Source organism: Erinaceus europaeus, chromosome 22 (assembly GCF_950295315.1).
Source record: "Erinaceus europaeus chromosome 22, mEriEur2.1, whole genome shotgun sequence".
In the NCBI taxonomy this organism is placed as follows: domain Eukaryota; kingdom Metazoa; phylum Chordata; class Mammalia; order Eulipotyphla; family Erinaceidae; genus Erinaceus; species Erinaceus europaeus.
In genome coordinates, this window is record NC_080183.1 from 607,475 (window position 1) to 626,297 (window position 18,823).

The following is an 18,823-nucleotide window of genomic DNA, read 5'->3' on the forward strand; positions in this document are numbered from 1 at the left end:
TTCCCCCCCCCGGGATTGGCTGTCGGCGCCCGGGCCCCGCCCCTCCAGGCCCCGCCCCCGCCGGCTCTTCCCGCCTCCGCCGGCGCCGAGCGGCGGTCGGGGTCGCAGTGACGGTTGAGCATGGCGGGGGCGGAGGGCCCGGCGGGGCGGCCGGCGGAGCTGGAGCCCGTGGTGTCGCTGGTGGACGTGCTCGAGGAGGACGAGGAGCTGGAGGACGAGGCGTGCGCCGTCCTGGGCGGCAGCGACCCCGAGAGGTGCTCCTACTCGCAGGTGCGCGCCCGCCCCGCGTCCCGGTTGTGCCCCGCGTCCCCGGCGGGGCCTGGAGCGCCCGCCGCCCCTCCCCCGGCTGCGGGCCCTGCTGCCGCCGAGCCGCCTCCGTGGGCCCCGGTGCCCGCGTCCCTGAGCCCCGCGAGCCCCGCTGCGGCCGCCCCCACCCCTACGGTGGAGTCTGTCCGTCCGTCTGTCCGCCCTGGGGTGCGCGGGCTGTGGAGATTCATCCGCATCTGGGCGCTAAACAGAGATGGTGGGAGACAGAGAGAGACAGAGCGGCGGGGCAGGGAGCGGAGGGGCGGCCATGCTGAGTCCCGCGCCCGCCTGATGCCGCCCCGCACCCGGGTGGCCTCGGGGTCCACCTGCGCCTCGGAGACCCGCCCCGCAGGATGTGTCACAAGAGCTTCGACCTGAACGCCGGGACTCTGCGGCCGCACAGGCGCCTCGGGCCGCCTCCCTGGGGAGCATCCGCCCCGCTTTCCAGCTTGAGACGCTCAGACCCGCACACAGACCGGCACACAGCCGTCTAGACCCGCACACAGACCGGCACACAGCCGTCTAGACCCGCACACAGACCGGCACACAGCCGTCTAGACCCGCACAGAGCCGTCTAGACCCGCACACAGACCGGCACACAGCCGTCTAGACCCGCACACAGACCGGCACACAGCCGTCTAGACCCGCACACAGACCGGCACACAGCCGTCTAGACCCGCACAGAGCCGTCTAGACCCGCACACAGACCGGCACACAGCCGTCTAGACCCGCACAGAGCCGTCTAGACCCGCACACAGACCGGCACACAGCCGTCTAGACCCGCACACAGACCGGCACACAGCCGTCTAGACCCGCACACAGACCGGCACACAGCCGTCTAGACCCGCACAGAGCCGTCTAGACCCGCACACAGACCGGCACACAGCCGTCTAGACCCGCACAGAGCCGTCTAGACCCGCACACAGACCGGCACACAGCCGTCTAGACCCGCACACAGACCGGCACACAGCCGTCTAGACCCGCACAGAGCCGTCTAGACCCGCACACAGACCGGCACACAGCCGTCTAGACCCGCACACAGACCGGCACACAGCCGTCTAGACCCGCACACAGACCGGCACACAGCCGTCTAGACCCGCACAGAGCCGTCTAGACCCGCACACAGACCGGCACACAGCCGTCTAGACCCGCACAGAGCCGTCTAGACCCGCACACAGACCGGCACACAGCCGTCTAGACCCGCACACAGACCGGCACACAGCCGTCTAGACCCGCACACAGACCGGCACACAGCCGTCTAGACCCGCACAGAGCCGTCTAGACCCGCACACAGACCGGCACACAGCCGTCTAGACCCGCACAGAGCCGTCTAGACCCGCACACAGACCGGCACACAGCCGTCTAGACCCGCACACAGACCGGCACACAGCCGTCTAGACCCGCACACAGACCGGCACACAGTCGTCTAGACCCGCACACAGACCGGCACAGAGCCGTCTAGACCCGCACACAGACCGGCACAGAGCACACAGACCGGCACACAGCCGTCTAGACCCGCACACAGACCGGCACACAGCCGTCTAGACCCGCACACAGACCCGGCACACAGCCGTCTAGACCCGCACACGGTCCAGGAACCCGGCGGGTGCCCTCCCCAGACGCCCCGCTGCCGGCTCTGTCTCTGTCGAGCCAGGCGCTTTGCAAACCATGTGGAAGCAGGCAGCAGACGTGCACCTTGGTGCGACCGCACGCTTCTCAGGTTTACGGTGATGCCACCCGTGCGCTTCCCTCACGTTCTTGTGTCGTCCTGACCTAAAGCTGATTAGTTCCTCAGCACCGGCCCCCAGACTCCCCCCGCATCCCGTGAAAACAAGAAACACGAGAACAAGCGGAGCATCCTGACTGTTGGGCCTCCTCCTCGTCGTCTGTCTGTCTGTCTCAGCAGACTGGGCAGAGAGCTGTCTGAGGGCACAGAACCTGCAGGCCGGAAGCAAAGGCCCTCCCTGCTCTCGGCCACACACGCCCTCTCCCAGCAAACGCAATTCTGCTGCTGTTCCCTGTGGTGCTTTCAGTGCCTCAGGCCGCTGAGAGAGACAGAGATAGAGAAATAGAGTGAGAGAGGGAGAGGCAGACGGGTGAGACAGCTCAGACCTGGTTGGCCCACAGGGCAAAGCAGCCCCCACCCCCCGGCAGCCATTTCGCCACTTCGGTCATTGCTTTAGACGGTGATTGAAAAGACAGAACTGAGCAGACCCCTGGCCGCATGGTGAAGGCTTCTGGGAGGGAGGGAGGGAGGGAGGGAGGGAGGGAGGGAGAGGGAGAGGCCCCGATGGGACCGGTACACGGGGTGACGTGCGGCGCGAGCTTCTGGGTCTCAGTCTGGTGGCTCGTGGCTTTTATGTGGGAGGATCTCTGGCTCTCACCTACTGGGCAGAGATGGAAACCGAGGGGAAGGGGAGACGGAGACGCGGCCTGCGGCCCTGCCTCACGCCTTGTGGAGCTTCCTCCCTGGGGGGGCGGCTTGGACCCAAACCCTCGTGCCCGGTGCCCGGTGGCGTGCTCTCTGCCAGGGATTCCCGGCAGCTGTCTGACTCCCCCGTCTCGTTCTCGTCTCTCCTCCACGCGGCCGCCACAGGGCCCCGTCCAGAGACAGGCGCTGTACGCCTGCAGCAGCTGCACCCCGGAGGGCGAGGAGCCGGCGGGGATCTGCCTGGCCTGCAGCTACGAGTGTCACGGGAGCCACAAGCTCTTTGAGCTCTACACCAAGAGGTAAAGTCACGCCTGGCGCTCTCCCCCCGCATTTCTCCCCGCTCCAGAGTCCCGCGCTGGGGGAGCCCTTCCCCGGCCCGTCTAGCTGCACCGGGGCCCCCGGCAGGGACGGTTTACATGGCAGCCGACAGTCGTAACTTGAAGCGAAGACGCTCTCTTCCTTTGTTTCAGGAATTTCCGCTGTGATTGTGGAAACAGCAAATTTAAGAACCTGGAGTGCAAGCTGTTCCCTGTGAGTATGCGCTCTTAGCCTCCGTGTGGAGAGACCAGATGGCCTCAGGAGGAAGTTGTGCTTTCTGTGTAACTGGAGGGACTGATTAGATTGTACTCGGGTTTTCACTGGACTGGAAAGCTGCACACCCTTTTCAGAGCCTGGATTGGACGTGTGACTAGTGTGAGAGAGCTCTGGGCGGGTGTTGTGTGCAGAGTGCGGGTTACAGACGGAGAGAGGACACAGGCGCTGTCGTGCGTGCAGCCGGGAGGAAGCTCTGGTGCTGTGGTGCGGCTCCCCTCTGTCCCTCTGTCCCTCTGTCTGCATAAAGGAGGGACCCCGGCCAGTGGACTCAGGCCTGCACACTAGCCGCTGGCCCTGCCAGAGATGAGTACGGTGACGGCCGAGTGGCGAGGCTTTTGGTGCAAAGGGCCTGTCTTGAAACAGTGTCCCAAAGGGGCCAGGCCTGAGGTGCCTGAGGACCTGGGTTCGAGACCCCACCCCCCACCTGCAGGGGGAAGTTTCACAAGCTTTCTCTCTCTCTCTCTCTCTCTCTCTCTGTGTTTCCCCTCTCAAGTAAGAAAGGAAGAAAGATGGCTGCCAAGAATGGTGGATTTGTCTGGCCGGCCCTGAGCTCCAGTGACAGCCCTGGTGGCAGTAGACAACAATAATAAACTACACACACAGACCTGTGCGAGGTTTTCACCTGCAAGGCAGAATGTTTTCTTATTTGTAAAAAGACAGCTTGTGTGTAGGAACTAGCACAGTGGTTAAGCAAACAGACTTTAATGCCAGAGGCTCTGAGGTCCTAGGTTCAGTGCCCAGCACCACCAGCCAGAGCTGAGCAGGGCTGTGGTACAGAGAGCTTATAACAGGAATCATAGTGGAATAAATGAAAAAGGAAATAAAAAGTTTACACTGTGGTTTCAGAATTGCTAAGTCTGTCAGGCTGTTTCTCTTCTGAAGGTTATTTTGGGCTGGTTTTTTTTGCCTAGTTTTACCTCCTAGCAACATCGTAGCTAGGCGGCACAAAGTACTTTGCAAAGACATTTAAGGGCGGGGTAGGGAGCAGCATGGCTCTGCAAAGACACTGTTGTGCCTGCGGCTCCAGAGTCCCAGGTTCAGTGTGCCACCAGCAGCCAGAGCTGAGCAGCGCTCTGGTGAGAAGGGGATATCGATACAGAAGTTGACTGGTGTGCAAGTTGGTATGCGATATTCAAGGCCAAATGGATGTGTTTCAGGACAAGGGAAAGACAAACCCTGGCAATAAATACAACGACAACTTCTTTGGCTTGTACTGCATCTGCAAGAGACCCTACCCGGACCCGGAAGATGAGGTAGGTGAGCTCCTGGCCCCGTCTCTGCCTCGCGCTTCTCAGCCGCTGTCCAGGGCAGTTGGGAATTGTGGAAGAACGCAGGGTTTTCCTTTCCACCGAGTCCGGCCTGGAGCTGTCGCTGGTTTAGACCTCAGCTACTCTTCCCACTCTTACATCCTATGGGTGGCAGTGGGGCTGGGGAAACGGCACGATGATCATGCAAACAGACTCTCCTGCCTGAGGCTCTGAGATGCCAAGTTCAGTCCCCCGCTCCACATTCAGCCAGAGCTGAGCAGGGCTTTGGTGAAAAAAAAAAAAAAAGGGAAAAAAGAAATATTGGACAGGGCCTTCCCAAGACCAGGGCTGTTTGACTGTTTATTCCTTTCTGTTTCTTGCTTACCTGCCTGCTTCATTTCTCTGTGATCTCTAGAAAATAAGAATCACCTTCAGCTTCTTTGCTCCTTGGGAGTGACCGTTACCGCCGAGCCTGGTGCGGGTGCTCCACGGCGTCTGCTGTGAGCCGGCTCGTGGCTGAACCCGGCGCCTCCGCCTCTCAGGCCGGTGGCTGTGGCTCGGCTCTGCTGCTGTCTTGCCGGCCTCTGTGGCCACGTTGGCAATGAGCTTGTCTCGCGTCGGTGGTTCATAGACGCCCTGCTCTGCTGAGGAAACCCGCCTTGCCCTCTTCCCAGCAGAGGGCTCCTTCACATGGCAGGGCGTTGGCTGACTGCTAGCTTCCTGTGACGGGACGGAGTCACCTGGTTTGTCAGGGCCATAGGAGTAAGGGGTGTAGCGGGTGCCCTACAGGGACGCGGCAGCGGACTTCTGCTGATGTGCAGAATCGGTGCCAGAAGGTAGAATTGGTGGGCCAGAGGATATTCTCATTCACGATTTATTTTGATGGAAGACGTATATTTAAGGGTGCGGTAGAAGCAGGCCACGGTACCGCTCACCACTGGCATCTACAATAGCACGGGACCCGGCTGAGAAGCTGCATAGAATGGTGGCGGCTTCGAGCTGAGGAGCTCAGCGCCCGGCATGTGTGGCGTGTTGTCTCATGGCTTACCAACCTGTATACTGCCAGCCTTGCCGTTTTTTGCCATTCTGATAAAGAGAGTGTCACAGGAAATGCTTTTCTTCCTTGGCTATGACTGAGATGACACACGTGTCATGGGGTTTGCATGGCTTTCCCGGGTGACACACGTGTCCGCCAGCGTATGGCGTTTGCTTGGCTTTCCCGGGTGTCCCTTTCGCAGACTTTGACTGGATCTGAATTGCTTACATATGGACGCACTTGAAGGTGTACTTAAAAAGAAATCATGTACTCATGATGGAGAGAGGAGAGAGGACTAGAGCGTCACCCGGGCACATGTGATGCCAGGGCTGGGACCCAGGAAGTGAGGCCTGCAAGGCTGGTGCTCGAGCCTCTGCAGTTTGTACCTGTAGCAAGTGGCCGCTGCCTTACTCTGGTTGTCTTGCAACTCAAAGATGAAACCTCAAAGCTGGGTGTGTGAAGTACAAAGTGTCACGACTGTTGAGTCAGGACAGAAACCAAAGTGACAGACAAGTAGGAAGAGGAAGAATGAAACGGCCACGCGCTCGCGCACACTGCACGCAGCAGCTGTGTGCGTTTCCTTAAGGATGGCACAACACAAGTCTTGGCCAACTTGTGGGAACAAAAGGAGAATCACCCCCAAATAGTCTTTTCTTTTCTTTTTTTTAATATTTTATTTATTTATGAGAAAGATAGGAGGAGAGAGAAAGAACCAGACATCACTCCGGCACATGTGTTGCCGGGGATCAAACTCGGGACCTCATGCTTGAGAGTCCAAAGCTTTACCACTGCGCCACCTCCCGGACCACCCAAATAGTCTTTATTCCTTCGGTTTATAAATGTCCTGGTCTGTAATAAACCAGAGTTTGGGTGCTTAGTACTCAGGTTCAAGACTCCCGACTGTGTACTCAGGCGGGGAGACGCCTGTTTCTCCCCACCTGTCAGCACGGTGCGGTAAGGTGTCCATCCGTCTTCCGCCGGTCGCTCCGTACTCTTCCCCGCCTGGGTCTGCGCATCTGTGGGGGTCGCTACTCAGCTAGGAAGTGACTGACGCCAGAGAGCTTCTGTGGGTGCTCAGCGGCACCTTGTGATCCCGTCGCGAGGAACGAGCTCGCCGGCGGCCCCTCGGTCTTGTCCCTGCCGCCTGCCGGCCTGCTAGCCCACGGGCGCTGGAGTCACAGAGCCGGCAGAGGGCCGCCGGGTGCTTAGTTCTCCTGTTCGCCAGGTGTACTCAACGTGTGACACTGACATCAGTGCTTTTCCGTGGCAGGTCCCAGATGAGATGATCCAGTGTGTGGTCTGTGAGGACTGGTTCCACGGAAGGGTAAGGAGACTCGGACTTCTTCCTTTCTTCTCCCTCGCCACTTGAGCCGACTCTCAGCTGGAAGAGAGAAACGACGGGAGACGGCACCGCAGCTCCGTTGCGTGAGGGGCCTGGCCGGAGCCAAGCTGTGCCACGCCGGAGGGCTCTGCCGGCTGCGGGGGCTGCTCTCTAGCCCTGCCTTTTACTTTTCTAATATAGTTTAACTTAGTTATTCTTGTTTGTTGCCCTTGTTGTTTATTGTTGTAGTTTGTTATTGTTGTTGTTATTGATGTCGTCGTTGTTGGACAGGACAGAGAGAAATGGAGAGAGGAGGGGCAGACAGAGGGGGAGAGAAAGACAGACACCTGCAGACCTGCTTCACCTCCTGTGAAGCGACTCCCCTGCAGGTGGGGAGCCGGGGGCTCGAACCAGGATCCTGATGCCGGTCCTTGTGCTTTGCGCCACCTGCGCTTAACCCACTGTGCTGCCGCCCGACTCCACCTTTTATTTTTTAATAAATGGTGTGGTGGGGATCGAGCCCAGAGTCTCTGGTGTGCAGGGTCGTGCACCCCTGTCAGCTCGTCTCTGCAGTCCTCACAGCCGTGTTCGTCACAGAGAGGGACGCCGTTTCAAGTTGTATGAGGTGAACCCCGTCTCCGTGTACCGCAGCTGCCCTTGTAGACAGATGATGAAGATCTGGTCCGTGGACTGTTAGAAAGGGTGAGCGTGCTGGACCCCTGAGCACTCACAGGAAGCCTCGGTATTCTGTGTTTACAGCACCTGGGTGCCGCCCCACCCGAAAGCGGGGACTTCCAGGAGATGGTGTGCCCGGCCTGCATGAGACGCTGCTCCTTCCTGTGGGTCTACGCCACACACCTGGCAGGTGGGTGTCTGGGCGGGCGCTGTGCTCTGACAGGTGCGCGCTCTCTGCAGCAGAACTTCTAGCGACTGTTTATGAGACTCTGCGGTATAGAAAAAAGCGTGCGCTATATTCCTCCTCCACAAGCGCTTGCTTAGGAGACGATCAAGAAAAGCTGCTGAGATCACAAGCTGCAGGTTTGGCTGAGGCCTGAACCAGGGAGACTGCAGGGCTGAGTTTTTGGCCGGCACTTGGGGAGATGAGTAGAACGTGCCCGCTGGCCTGGGTGGGACGTGCCCCGTGCCCACGCCCATGGTGGCGAGGGCTGCTGTCCCACCTGTTGCCCAGTTCTCCCGTCTTGCACTGACATGATCCGAGGCGCTCATTAGACCTGAGCCGTTCATTCTCCAGCAGATCTGAGGCTCTGGCGTGATTTCCTTGACTTCACTGCCAAAGCACCTGCAGTGTGGCCACACCTTTGTCTCCGAGGTGTTGACCTTGTGCCCCTGGGGGGCTTTCTGGGCAGAGCCCGGAGCTTGCCTGTGAGAGACCTTGGGTTTGAGCCAGGCGCACATGGCCCAGAGCAGTGTTCCCCGCCCCCAGGCAAAAATGAGCATTTTCCACTTGCTTCCGGTCGCCGTGCTCTCGGACCCTTCCTCACGTGGTAGGTAGTTCTCTCCGCCGGGGCCGGCCTGTGCAGGTTTCGGTCTCTGGGTTCCGTTCATCGATTTTCCTCCTCGCCTTTCACCTGCTGCCCTCGCAGCAGACGGAAACTGAAAGGCAGCTTGAGCCTCCTTGTTTCTTTTTGACAGGACCCCCCCAAACACACACTTCTGCCTCTTGATTCCCTTGTCATTCAGAATAGCTGGTTTTTTTAAAAATTATTTAAATTACCTTTAATTTTTGGATAGAGACTATCAGAAATTGAGAGGGAAGGGAAAGATACAGAGGACAAAGACAGAGACACCTGCAGACCAGCTTCACCACTTGTGACGCTTTCCCCTGCAGGTCTGGACCCGGGGCTTGAACCTGGGTCCTTGCTCACCGTGCCACCACCTGGCTCCCGTTTGTTTCTTCAGAGCCACCTGATACTTGTGCTTGCAGTGGAATCTCTTCTGACTAGCTCTCAGCTTTTGAATTGCCCCATCTCTAACATCGGCACTAGTTTTTATCTCTTCACATCAAAGTGTTTAAATAAAGATTTCTAGGGAGCCGGGCGGTAGCGCAGCGGGTTAAGCGCAGGTGGCGCAAAGCGCAAGGACCGGCCGGCGTGAGGATCCCAGTTCGAGCCCCCGCCTCCCCACCTGCAGGGGAGTCACTTCACAGGCGGTGAAGCAGGTCTGCAGGTGTCTGTCTTTCTCTCCCCCTCTCTGTCTTCCCCTCCTCTCTCCATTTCTCTCTGTCCTATCCAGCGACAACGACGTCAATAACTACAGCAACAAAAGGAAATAAATATTAAAAAAAAAAAAAACCACCTTTCTGCCTTTTGTTTTGGTGCAGGGAGCCAGTGGTAGACAACTCAGGGTCTGTGCACAGGCGCCACCTCCCAGCAGGCTCAGCCCTTTGTTCCCAGGGACTGAGAAGATCTGTCTTCATATTAGGCGACATCAATAGAGAAATCCTCGTTTCCTTCCTTGTCACTCAGAATAAAGTCTGACTCAGCCCTTTTCCAGATTTGGATGTGTTTGTTCCTGGGACTAAAGGTTTTCCTTGAACCCGCAGTAACCAGAGTGGCTGCTGAGGAGGACAGCTTGGTGCTGAATGTTGACGGGCCAGCTGGTCCAGAAGTTGCCGAGTCTGAAGATGGAGCTCAAGACAGCACTCTGAGAGAGAATGTTGTGCCGCACGGAAAGGACACTGTCAGAGATGCTGCGGCGGAGCAGATGAGCGAGCCCTGCCCCGGCTCTAGTTCGGAGCCCGTCCTTCAGGTACCGTGCCATGTCTGAGCCTTACGTGAACAGGTCTCGGATTGATGATGTGAGCTCTAGGGCTCTGGGTCTAGCTCTTTCCTTGGTCTGAAGAATTCCTTTTATGGGGGTGAGGCAGTGGTGCACCCGGGTGAGCGCAGACATCACCATGCACAGGGGCCTGGGTTCAAGTCTCTGGTCCCCGCCCACGGGGGGGGGGGTGTTTCACAAGTGGTGAAGTAGGGCTGGCTACAGGTGTCTCGCCCTCTCCTCCTGTCTTCCCCTTTCAATTTCCATCTCCAAAAAAAGAAAGGAAATATCTTTTTATAAAGTCTACAGTATGAAAATTGTGATAATTTAAAAAAAAAAACCAAAACTCTGAGGGCCCAGAGGCCAAGCCACACGAGCACCAGTGCTACTGCAGGGATTCTGGTGCTGTGGAGTCTCCCTCTCTGTCTCCGCCTGTCTCTCTCTGAATGGAAAAGCAGCTCTAGAAGACTGAGGTCACACATGCTTGAGGCCCTGGGTATGGAAAATAAAATCGAGTCCAGAACTTACTTCAGACGCCCTTTCAGAATCAAGAGTGCGGCGGTGCACAGCCACGGGCCGGCTGCAGACTGGAGGAGCTGCGAGCTCAGCGCTATGTGAAGAAAGACGCTGCCACCTACTGGCCCCCAAACTGGCGCAGCAAGTTGTGCGCGTGCAAAGCCTGTCTGGTGAGTGAGGCGGCCGGCACTCTGCGGCCCCAGAAGCGTTGACTTGGGACACCGACCACTAGACGGTAGGGGTTGAGATCCTCGGTGTTAAGTTAATGTGTGTAGTGCTTGCAGGTGAGTCCTTTGGGAGAAAGGGGACAGTATGCAGTACCTTTCATTCCCTTCATTTTACTGGAAAGTAGTTCTGTTGTTTTTAACCACAGTAGTTCTTGGAAACAGAAGTTTCTGGAAAGTCACAGTGAGTCAGTGATCTCTGAACACAGCCGGCATACCATCTATTGAGAAGCTGGGAAGTGGGGCCGGGTAGGTCATGAAACCTCTAAAAGCGCCAAGAGTTGAACTAAATGATAGAGCAACTGTGCTCAAAAGGTTCAGGTTTTGCTCTGAGTCTAAAAAACTAAGTGCAGCATGAACAAGGCCGGGCAACGCATACCTAGAGGGGCATCCTGTAGTGCAAGAGGACCCGGGTTCAAGCCCCTGCTCCCCGGTGAAGCAGGGCTGCAGGTGTCTGCCGTTCCCTCAGTCCCCCCCCCCCCCATTTCTGTCTATCTAATAATAAAGAAAGAAAGAAAAATACAGAAACAAGGTGCTGTCGATATCTGTGCAGACGACGGTGGGGACGCCTTGTATTTCTAACGGAAATGGCTTTGTGTTTTAAGGAAATGTACGGTGAGCTGGACGTTGTCTTCCTGATAGACGAACGTGACACAGTGCTGGCTTACGAGAACAAAGGCAAGGTGGGGCAGGCGGCTGGCAGGAGGGACCCGCTCATGGACACCCTCAACAGCATGGACAGAGTCCAGCAAGTGGAGCTCATTTGTGGTGAGTAGTGTTTGAAACTCCTTCAGGTCCGAGCTTCCCTTCACTAGCAAGAAGTTTGTGTTGTGGCCAGGTGCTGGCTCACCCTGTAAAGGACACAGTTGCCACTTGGGCTTAAGCTCCCAGCCCCGGAAGGCTTTGTGGGTGCTGGGGCAGTGCCGCGGGTGAGGAGAGGCAGAAAGAAAACAGCCAGCAGGCCCTGATGGAGTCACCTGCAGGCACTGAGCCCACGTTTACTCTCTCTGGAGGCAGGAGCAGTAAGTGAGAAGACAGTGTGAAGGTGCAGGACAGCTGTGAGCAGCCGATTCTTCGCAGTTGGGTTTCACACCCCAAAGACTCAAGTTTGGGATTGTAATTTGCAGCTCAGCTACTCTGGCTCAGCTGCAAGTTGGTGTCACCAATCAGCAAGGTTACATGCTGCACTAAAAACGCATTTGGACACGGGCAGGTGTGGTAGGGACTATTAGAACATCAGTTTACGGGGCCCGGGCGGTAGCGCAGCGGGTTAAGCGCATGTGGCACAAAGCGCAAGGACCGGCTTCCCAGGCGGTGAAGCAGGTCTGCAGGTGTCCGTCTTTCTCTCCCCCTCTCTGTCTTCCCCTCCTCTCTCCATTTCTCTCTGTCCTAGCCAACAACAAAAACAACAGCAGTGACAACAATAACAATAAATACAACAAAAAGGGCAATAAAAATGGGGAAAAACTAGCCTCCAGGAGCAGTGGATTCGTAATGCAGGCGCCGAGCCCCTGGAGGCAAAACAAAAGAGTATCCGTTTCCTTTCCCTCAGCTTCTCTGGCTCAGCTGCAGGTGACAGCCGCCTGCCGTTTCTGGGTGTCCTCTCTTTCTCCTTCCATTTCTGTCCCATCTCCCCCTCTCAGTTTCTCTGTCCCATCAAAACAGTAGTGATAAACCTTTGCCAGGGAAAAATGCCAGATAAGCCTTAAGTAGTAGACTTTTGGGGAAATCAGAAACGTTGTAAAAATCATGTTTTTAGAAGTGAGGATATCTGTTGTGTTTGTTTTTTTTTAAGTAACAGAAGAGGACCCCGGCTATCAAAATGATGCAAGATTATGGGAGAAACCGGAAAGATTTTTCTGTGCAGGTTTCACTGAAAGAAAAAGTTGAACTGTTCAGTGTTCTTGGTAATTTTCTAAAAGCAAAGTGTCACCTGAAGTTGAAATCCCTTTTTTGTTGTTTTGACGCAGAATACAACGACCTGAAGACTGAACTGAAAGACTATCTCAGGAGATTCGCTGACGAAGGCACGGTATGTGGCGCTAGCTAGATAATGCCCGTCCTCGCCCTGTCCGTCCTGACCAACCGCTCTCTCCTGGCCGAGGGCAATGGCTGTGTCTCAACAGGGGATGTGAGAGTTCAGTGCGGCCAGAGCTGAGGGAGCCGGCCGGCCGCCGTCGCCAGCCGCTGTGGGACTCCTGTGGGAGGAGAGGGGAGGGGCGGGCAGGCCGTCACCCGGAGCCTGAGGAGAGCTGCCGCCGCAGAGGAGAAGGCTCATGTCTCAGCCGCACTCAGCCCGCCGGCCCTCACCTGGAGGAGGGGAGAGAGTAAAGGCGGACGGGCCCTTTTTCTGGGCTTTGTAGTTTAGAAAGAAAACAGGACGGGGTGTGGGTGTTGGCGCTCCTGGCTGAAGCACACTGTCACCCGGCTTCAGGCCCCTGGTTCCCACCTGCAGAGGGGAAGCTTCATGAGTGGTGCTGTTCTAGCAAATAAAATTAGGGTTTTTTTTAATAAACATTTTGTGCCACTTTTCAAAAAAAACTGTAAAGGATTTTTAAATAATGGTATGATTTTTAAGGAACACTACAGGGGCCGGGCAGTGGCACGCTACCATGCGCAAGGACTCGGGCTCGTGCCGCCGTCCCCACCTGCAGGGGACACTTCTTGAGGGGTGCCCTCTCCCCTCAATTTCTCTCTGTCCCATCAGACAAACAAACAAAAATGTTAACTTTATAATTTGAGGCTAAAATGTCATTCTCATTAGCTAGCTTAGAGTCTTTATACTTTTGTCTTAGACTTGTCTTTCAGATAAATGGTCAAACGCTTTCTCTAGCCATTTACTATTTATTTCCTCACATGCTTTTCTGCCTTCCCGAGGGCAGTCACAAAGCAGTGACCTGACGTCTCACCTCTAAGCTTCTATTCTTCTGCTCCCCTGCAGCCAGAATGGCAGAGATGCTCAGGGTGTGTCCTGAGGCCACACTGACTGCCAGGCTCCTCGGGCCGTTTTCTTCCTCACAAATGTGGGGGAACTTGGAGCTGTGGCCTGAGGCCTGAGTTCCAGAGCAGCGCGCAGTGCTGCTGTTTGAAGCCAGACCACCACGCCACCTCCCGGGGCAGTGGGGTCGGAGCCGGGAGCCCAGGCACGTGAGCTCAGCACTGTGCCGCCAGAGGTGCCCCTGCGTGCAGTGGTTATTCCTGTTGCCACCGCAGAGGAGCCCCCGGCCCCGCAGCAAAACCTGCCGTGGATTTGGTCAGCGCTGCACGAAAGGAAAGGCACCGCTAGAATATGTGAAGGGTGACTGTGCCCACCGAGCAGCCCTGCCTCTCCTGACCTTGAAGTAGAGTCTTGGAAGAGGAGAGAAAAACATTAAGCCAGACACATTCTTTTTCTGGAAATTTCGTTGTTGAGAATAAAGAACATTCGTTATTAGAGGCTGACACATCACCCTCACGAGTGTTCTAGAGTGGCACTCTGGTCGCACACGCACAGTTACAAAAACTACGCAGCATCTATCTGTCTGTCTATCTACCTACTTACCTACCTATGGTATTTTACTTGTTTTGGATAGAGACAAGTTAAGAAGGAAGGTGAGAGAGAGAGAGAGAGAGAGAGAGAAAGGGAGCCACGTGGTCCGGGGGTAGTGCAGTGAGTGAAGCACTTGGCTCTCCGAGCACGAGGTCTTGGGTGAGATTCTGGAAGCACATGTACCAGAGTGACGTCTGGTTCTTTCTCTTCCTATCTTTCCTGTCAGTCAATAAATAAAACCTACAAAGGGGAGAGTCCAGGTCCTGGAAAAGGATGACAGAGGACCTAGTGGGGGTTGTATTGTTGTGTGGCAAACTGACCGCACGTTCAAACTATTGTATTTACTATCAGCTGTGAACCATTAATCCGCCACTAAAGAAATTAAAAACAAACAAACAAAAACCTAAAAAAGAAGAGAGAAAGAGGGAGACATGTGCAGCCTTGTTTCACCTCCTTTGAAGCTTCCCCTACAGGGGCAGGTGGGGAACAGGGGCTTGAACCTGGGTCCTTGCGCACTGTCGTGTGTGAGCTCAACCAAGTGAGCCACTGCCCGGTCCCTCAGAAACTGCGTTTTCAAAACATCACAGTAAATAAGCAACTTGGACACACATTTCTGCTCTGTAAATTGACTGTTTGAGAAAACCAAGAAACTGAAACCCACAGGCCAGGAAGATGGCACAGTGGCCACACAGGCTCTCAGGCCTGAGGCTCCTGGCCCTGGATTCAGTCCCTGGCACCACACCCGCCAGAGCGGAGCAGGAATAGATAAAAACCCAAAACAAAACAGCCAAACTGCAAATCACACACCTGAGTGCTTTTTGAGCTCGTTCTACAATATCCTTGCCAGGTAAACTCTCCAGTGTTATTTATTTATTTATTTTTGCCTCCAGGGTTATCAATGGGGCTCGGTGCCTGCACTATGAATCCACTGCTCCTGGAGGCCATTTTTTTCCCTTTTGTTGCCCTTGTTTATCCCTGTAGTTGTTACTATTATTGTCGTCATCATTGTTGGATAGGACAGAGAGAAATGGAGAGAGGAGGGGAAGACAGAGAAGGAGAGAGAAAGACAGACACCTGCAGACCTGCTTCACCGCCTGGGAAGTGACCCCCCTGCAGGTGGGGGGCCGGGGGCTCGAACTGGGATCCTTAAGCCGGTCCTTGCGCTTTGCGCCACCTGCACTTAACCCGCTGCGCCACCGCCCGACCCCCCAGTGTGTAATATTCGTGACCCAGCAAGGAGTGGTCTTCATTTTAGAATTTTGTAAGTGACTTTCCCCAGCATTTCCCCGAGTACATTAGAACTTTGATCGTCTCGGGCATCTCGATCTCGCACCAGTGAAGGCTTCTGATTGCTGAGAGCTGACCAGCTGGTGTGCCAGCCGCCGGCCGGGCCGGGGCAAGGTGCTGGCGGTGTCCGGGAGCGGTGGCTGCCCCGTGCGATTCAGGGCACAGCTGTGGTGCGTCATCGTAGCATGTGGGTGCCAGTGTGTGGGCGCTGTTGCATCGGCGTGTGGTCCGCTTTACCCGACGCACCTGCCCTGAGCTGTGGTTCCCGTCCCTAACCTTTCCTTTCCTCCACAGGTCGTGAAGAGAGAGGATATCCAGCAGTTTTTCGAGGAGTTTCAGTCTAAAAAGAGAAGACGGGTCGACGGGGTGCAGCACTACTGCAGCTAGGCTGGGCGCGAGGCCGCCTCCCGGGGGCGCGGGGCCGCCGGCCCAGGAATAAAGGCGCGTTCGCTCTTGTCCTCCTTCCGTCCTGGGGAGAGGGCTCGTTCTCTGCGGCCCTGCACCCCGACTCCAGTCGCTGGTGTTTCTGCCCCACGACCAGCTGCCTCGTTCCTGCTCAGCTCGGTGCCCCCCCACCCCCGCCCAGACGTTTGCCCACATGTTCTGAAGGACTCCGGTTTGGGCTTGGAGAGAGTGAACTCCTTTGCAGTGTCCCAGCTTGTCCCTACGTCCTGAATGCGTCCACTCCACCACGGAGCTGTCTTCCAGGCCCTGCTGCAGGCCTCAGAGAAGGGTGTTTTCCTGTCAGCCGGAACCTCCAGAGGTGCCTTGGGGCCACACTTCCTCCGGCCTGGCTGTTCCTCCCACTCTCCTGCTTAGAAGGGGCCGGGGTCTCGGACCCTCTCCTCCAGATTAGCCAGGAGACTGGGCTGATGGCAGGCCGGGCCGAGGAAGCCGGCTTTGGTCAGGAATGTAGAGTTTTCGTCCTCGTTCTGCTGGCACTGGAATGGTAGCGTTTCAGGACTGGAGCGCTCACACGGCCTCCTGAGGTAGCTGCCAGGAGCAGAGCAGATTCTGCCCTGTGACATCTCGGTGGTTTGCAAAGCCCTCTGGAGTGTGTTGTGTTATCAGGGAAACTCTTAAGCACCTGTTCAAAGCGGGCTAGTAAAATGTCAGGATCCAGTAAACTATCTCCTCTCTAGCTGCTGAGAAGACCCTGACGGGAGCCTGCTTGTGGGCCGGGCCGTGAGCCCTGTGTGGAGAGGCAGGTGGGGTGGGAGTCTGCAGCCCACAGGCAGGGGTGATGGGCGTCCCGTCAGTGCTTGTCTCTGCAGGTGGCCTGCTGACCCTGGGCTCTTCCTGTGAGGAACCTCATGGGGCATTGTGTAAAACCTGCATTTGAGGGGAGGTCCTTTAAATAACTTCCTGAACGAATGGTCTTGGCTCTGTGGAGACAAGCGTCTTGCTCAGTCTCCCTCAGGAGTGCTAAAGTCTGACCGTGAAGCCTGGAGCGGCCCTGAGGGTGGGCAGCACTCACCCGGACCCAGACGGGTGGGGGCAGGGCTTGTGGAAAGTCCAGGCCTTGGTGGGCGTCCCCTTTTTTCCCACCCGGCCTGGCGAGTGCAGCTCCTTGTGGAGAGAGAGGCGAGGCCTGTGTAGAACAGGGCCGGTAGGGCCGGGCAAGGGCTTGGGGATTTGCTCGGAGCTCCTGGGCCTCGGAGCCCCTGCCTGAGGCTGCACGAGTTGTGTGCTGTTGTGTCTGCAAGTCTCTCTTGCTGAAGGTTTGATTTCACAGAGGCTCTTTCTGGTCAGAGGCGACATCACTCCCTGGGCCCCGTGCTAAAGGACTTGTTTGGAGCTACTTTCCTTCTTTTACATGCACCGGGAACTTTTGTTTTAATCCTATTCACGACTAGTTTTCTTATAACTACTGGGCTGTGTCTGGGTATAGATAGATTTTGGCCGGCTTGTGGCACCTGACGTTAGCGCACGTCTCGTGCAGAACAAGAACATGACATTAGTCGCTTTTAAGAAAGTCTGGCGTTGTATGAGCGTTTTTGTAAAACTATAATTACACACGTCCAATCAGGTTTCTGTCAAATTTAAATAAAAGCATATCAACGCAGTGGCTGTCTGCGTTGACTTGAGTCACGTGCAGGGAGGGCGGCTTGTAGGAGAATGAGGTCGCTGGGGTCGGCGGCCTGGTTGGCCTGATGCCCTGCCCTGCCCTGCTCGCCGCCCCTTCACGCCCCTCGGCGGCACGCCTGGGGAGCCCCAGAGAGGAGGGATGGGCTCCGCGTGCACAGGCAAGCAGCCGCATCTCAGAGTGGGGCTGGGGGGCCCACCCCGTGTAACACATCACTGAAGACCTGGGTTCTAGCACCCAGTCCGTGTGGAGGCACCGTTGGAAGGGCAGCCCAGCAGCTCTGGAGCTACGCCCTCTCCCTCAGCCCCCGTCTTTAATAAAGCCTTTGCCGAGATTAAGAAGAGAGCCGGAGCATTGCTCTGGCACCTGACGCCGAGCACCGACCTCAGGACCTCACGTGAAGACTCCACATCCCACTGCCTGGTGCCCAGCCCCACGGTTATTGCTGCGACTTGGCGTCTGCACACGACTCCAACTCCACTGTTACTTGTGACTGTTTTTCCCTTTTTCCTTTCTTAGCGAAACAGCTCTCAGTCATCTGGATGTCATCGGGGGCCCTCCCAGAGCTCCGGCAGGGCGCTGACCTGGGCACACGGCCGGCTCTCGTGCTCTGGCTTCTCTGCCCAGCTGCCGGCCTCACCCTTGGGAGAGGGCGGCCTGCAGAGTGGGGGCGGGGGGACGACCTGCTGGTCCTTGGTTCTGACTGACTCAGGCCCCTCACTCGCCCGTCCCGCTCTGGCTGGGTGTCTCCCCTCAGAAAACGGCCGGATGGCTGCTGTCTCCTGGTGCCGCCGCCTCCGGCCAGTCCCGGCTCACCGACCCAGTCCAGCCCCTCCAGTCCTCGCCAAGCACACACGACCCCACCTCTCTGGGTCTGTGTTTTGGGGAGAGCCTGCAGCCCCGTCCTGTCCTGCTGCTCCTGAGGCGTCCCTCCCCCGGCCTATGCAGACCAGGGACGTGAACCTGGGTCACTGGGTTCAGAGAGAAAGCAGGTATCAGAGCTTCTCCAGTGGTGCTGGGGCTCAGGCCAGGGCACTGAATCCACAAGGTTCCTCTGGGCTGAGACACAAGTGTTTCCTCTTTGATAGGACAGAGAGATTGAGAGGGAGAGGGAGGGAGGGAGAGAGAGACCGACCTGCAGCCCCGCTACACTCCTGAAGCTTCCCTGCAGGTGGGGACCAGGGGTTTGAACCCAGGTCCCTGCACAGGGTAACATGGGCTCTCAGCCAGATGCCCCACCGCCCGGGCCCCACTGAGAAACGCTATTAAGTCTCAGGACCACCAGCCCCAGGCATGTCCACCCAAGTCCTGCTGGGGTCCGACAGGGATGGCCAGTGACGGGGCTGCTGTCACCTCCAGTCCTGCCCCAGGTGCGGGTCAGACCAGCCCCCATGGCAGACCACGGCCTCCAACCCCCAGGAAGCTCACCGGTTCAGCAGCCCGTGGTCGGAGCCTCAGGACAGACAGA

The 18,823-nt window shown here is 56.9% G+C and overlaps 1 protein-coding gene across 2 annotated transcripts; it reads left to right on the plus strand.

The window, feature by feature from the left end:
• The first annotated feature begins 66 nt into the window (after positions 1-66).
• On the plus strand, positions 67-17,334 carry UBR7 (ubiquitin protein ligase E3 component n-recognin 7). 2 transcript variants are annotated; one of them, XM_060180954.1, is made up of 11 exons: positions 67-270; positions 2,903-3,036; positions 3,208-3,268; positions 4,489-4,584; positions 6,885-6,938; positions 7,695-7,800; positions 9,499-9,704; positions 10,247-10,399; positions 11,059-11,221; positions 12,424-12,485; positions 15,564-17,334. In XM_060180954.1, exons 1-11 carry the CDS (start codon positions 121-123, stop codon positions 15,654-15,656), a joined length of 1,278 nt encoding a protein of 425 aa, XP_060036937.1. In that variant the 5' UTR covers positions 67-120; the 3' UTR covers positions 15,657-17,334. The 2 variants fall into 2 exon arrangements, with proteins under 2 accessions (XP_060036937.1, XP_060036938.1); XM_060180955.1 differs by having other exon boundaries at positions 10,259-10,399.
• The last annotated feature ends 1,489 nt before the right edge of the window (positions 17,335-18,823 follow it).

Bases quoted from the DNA above. Each gene is read 5' to 3' on its own strand.
- UBR7 (XM_060180954.1), top strand. From the start codon at position 121: ATGGCGGGGGCGGAGGGCCCGGCGGGGCGGCCGGCGGAGCTGGAGCCC. The intron at 3,037-3,207 runs GTAAAGTCACGC...CCTTTGTTTCAG, and splicing joins TTTGAGCTCTACACCAAGAG to GAATTTCCGCTGTGATTGTG. The intron at 11,222-12,423 runs GTGAGTAGTGTT...GTTTTGACGCAG, and splicing joins GCAAGTGGAGCTCATTTGTG to AATACAACGACCTGAAGACT.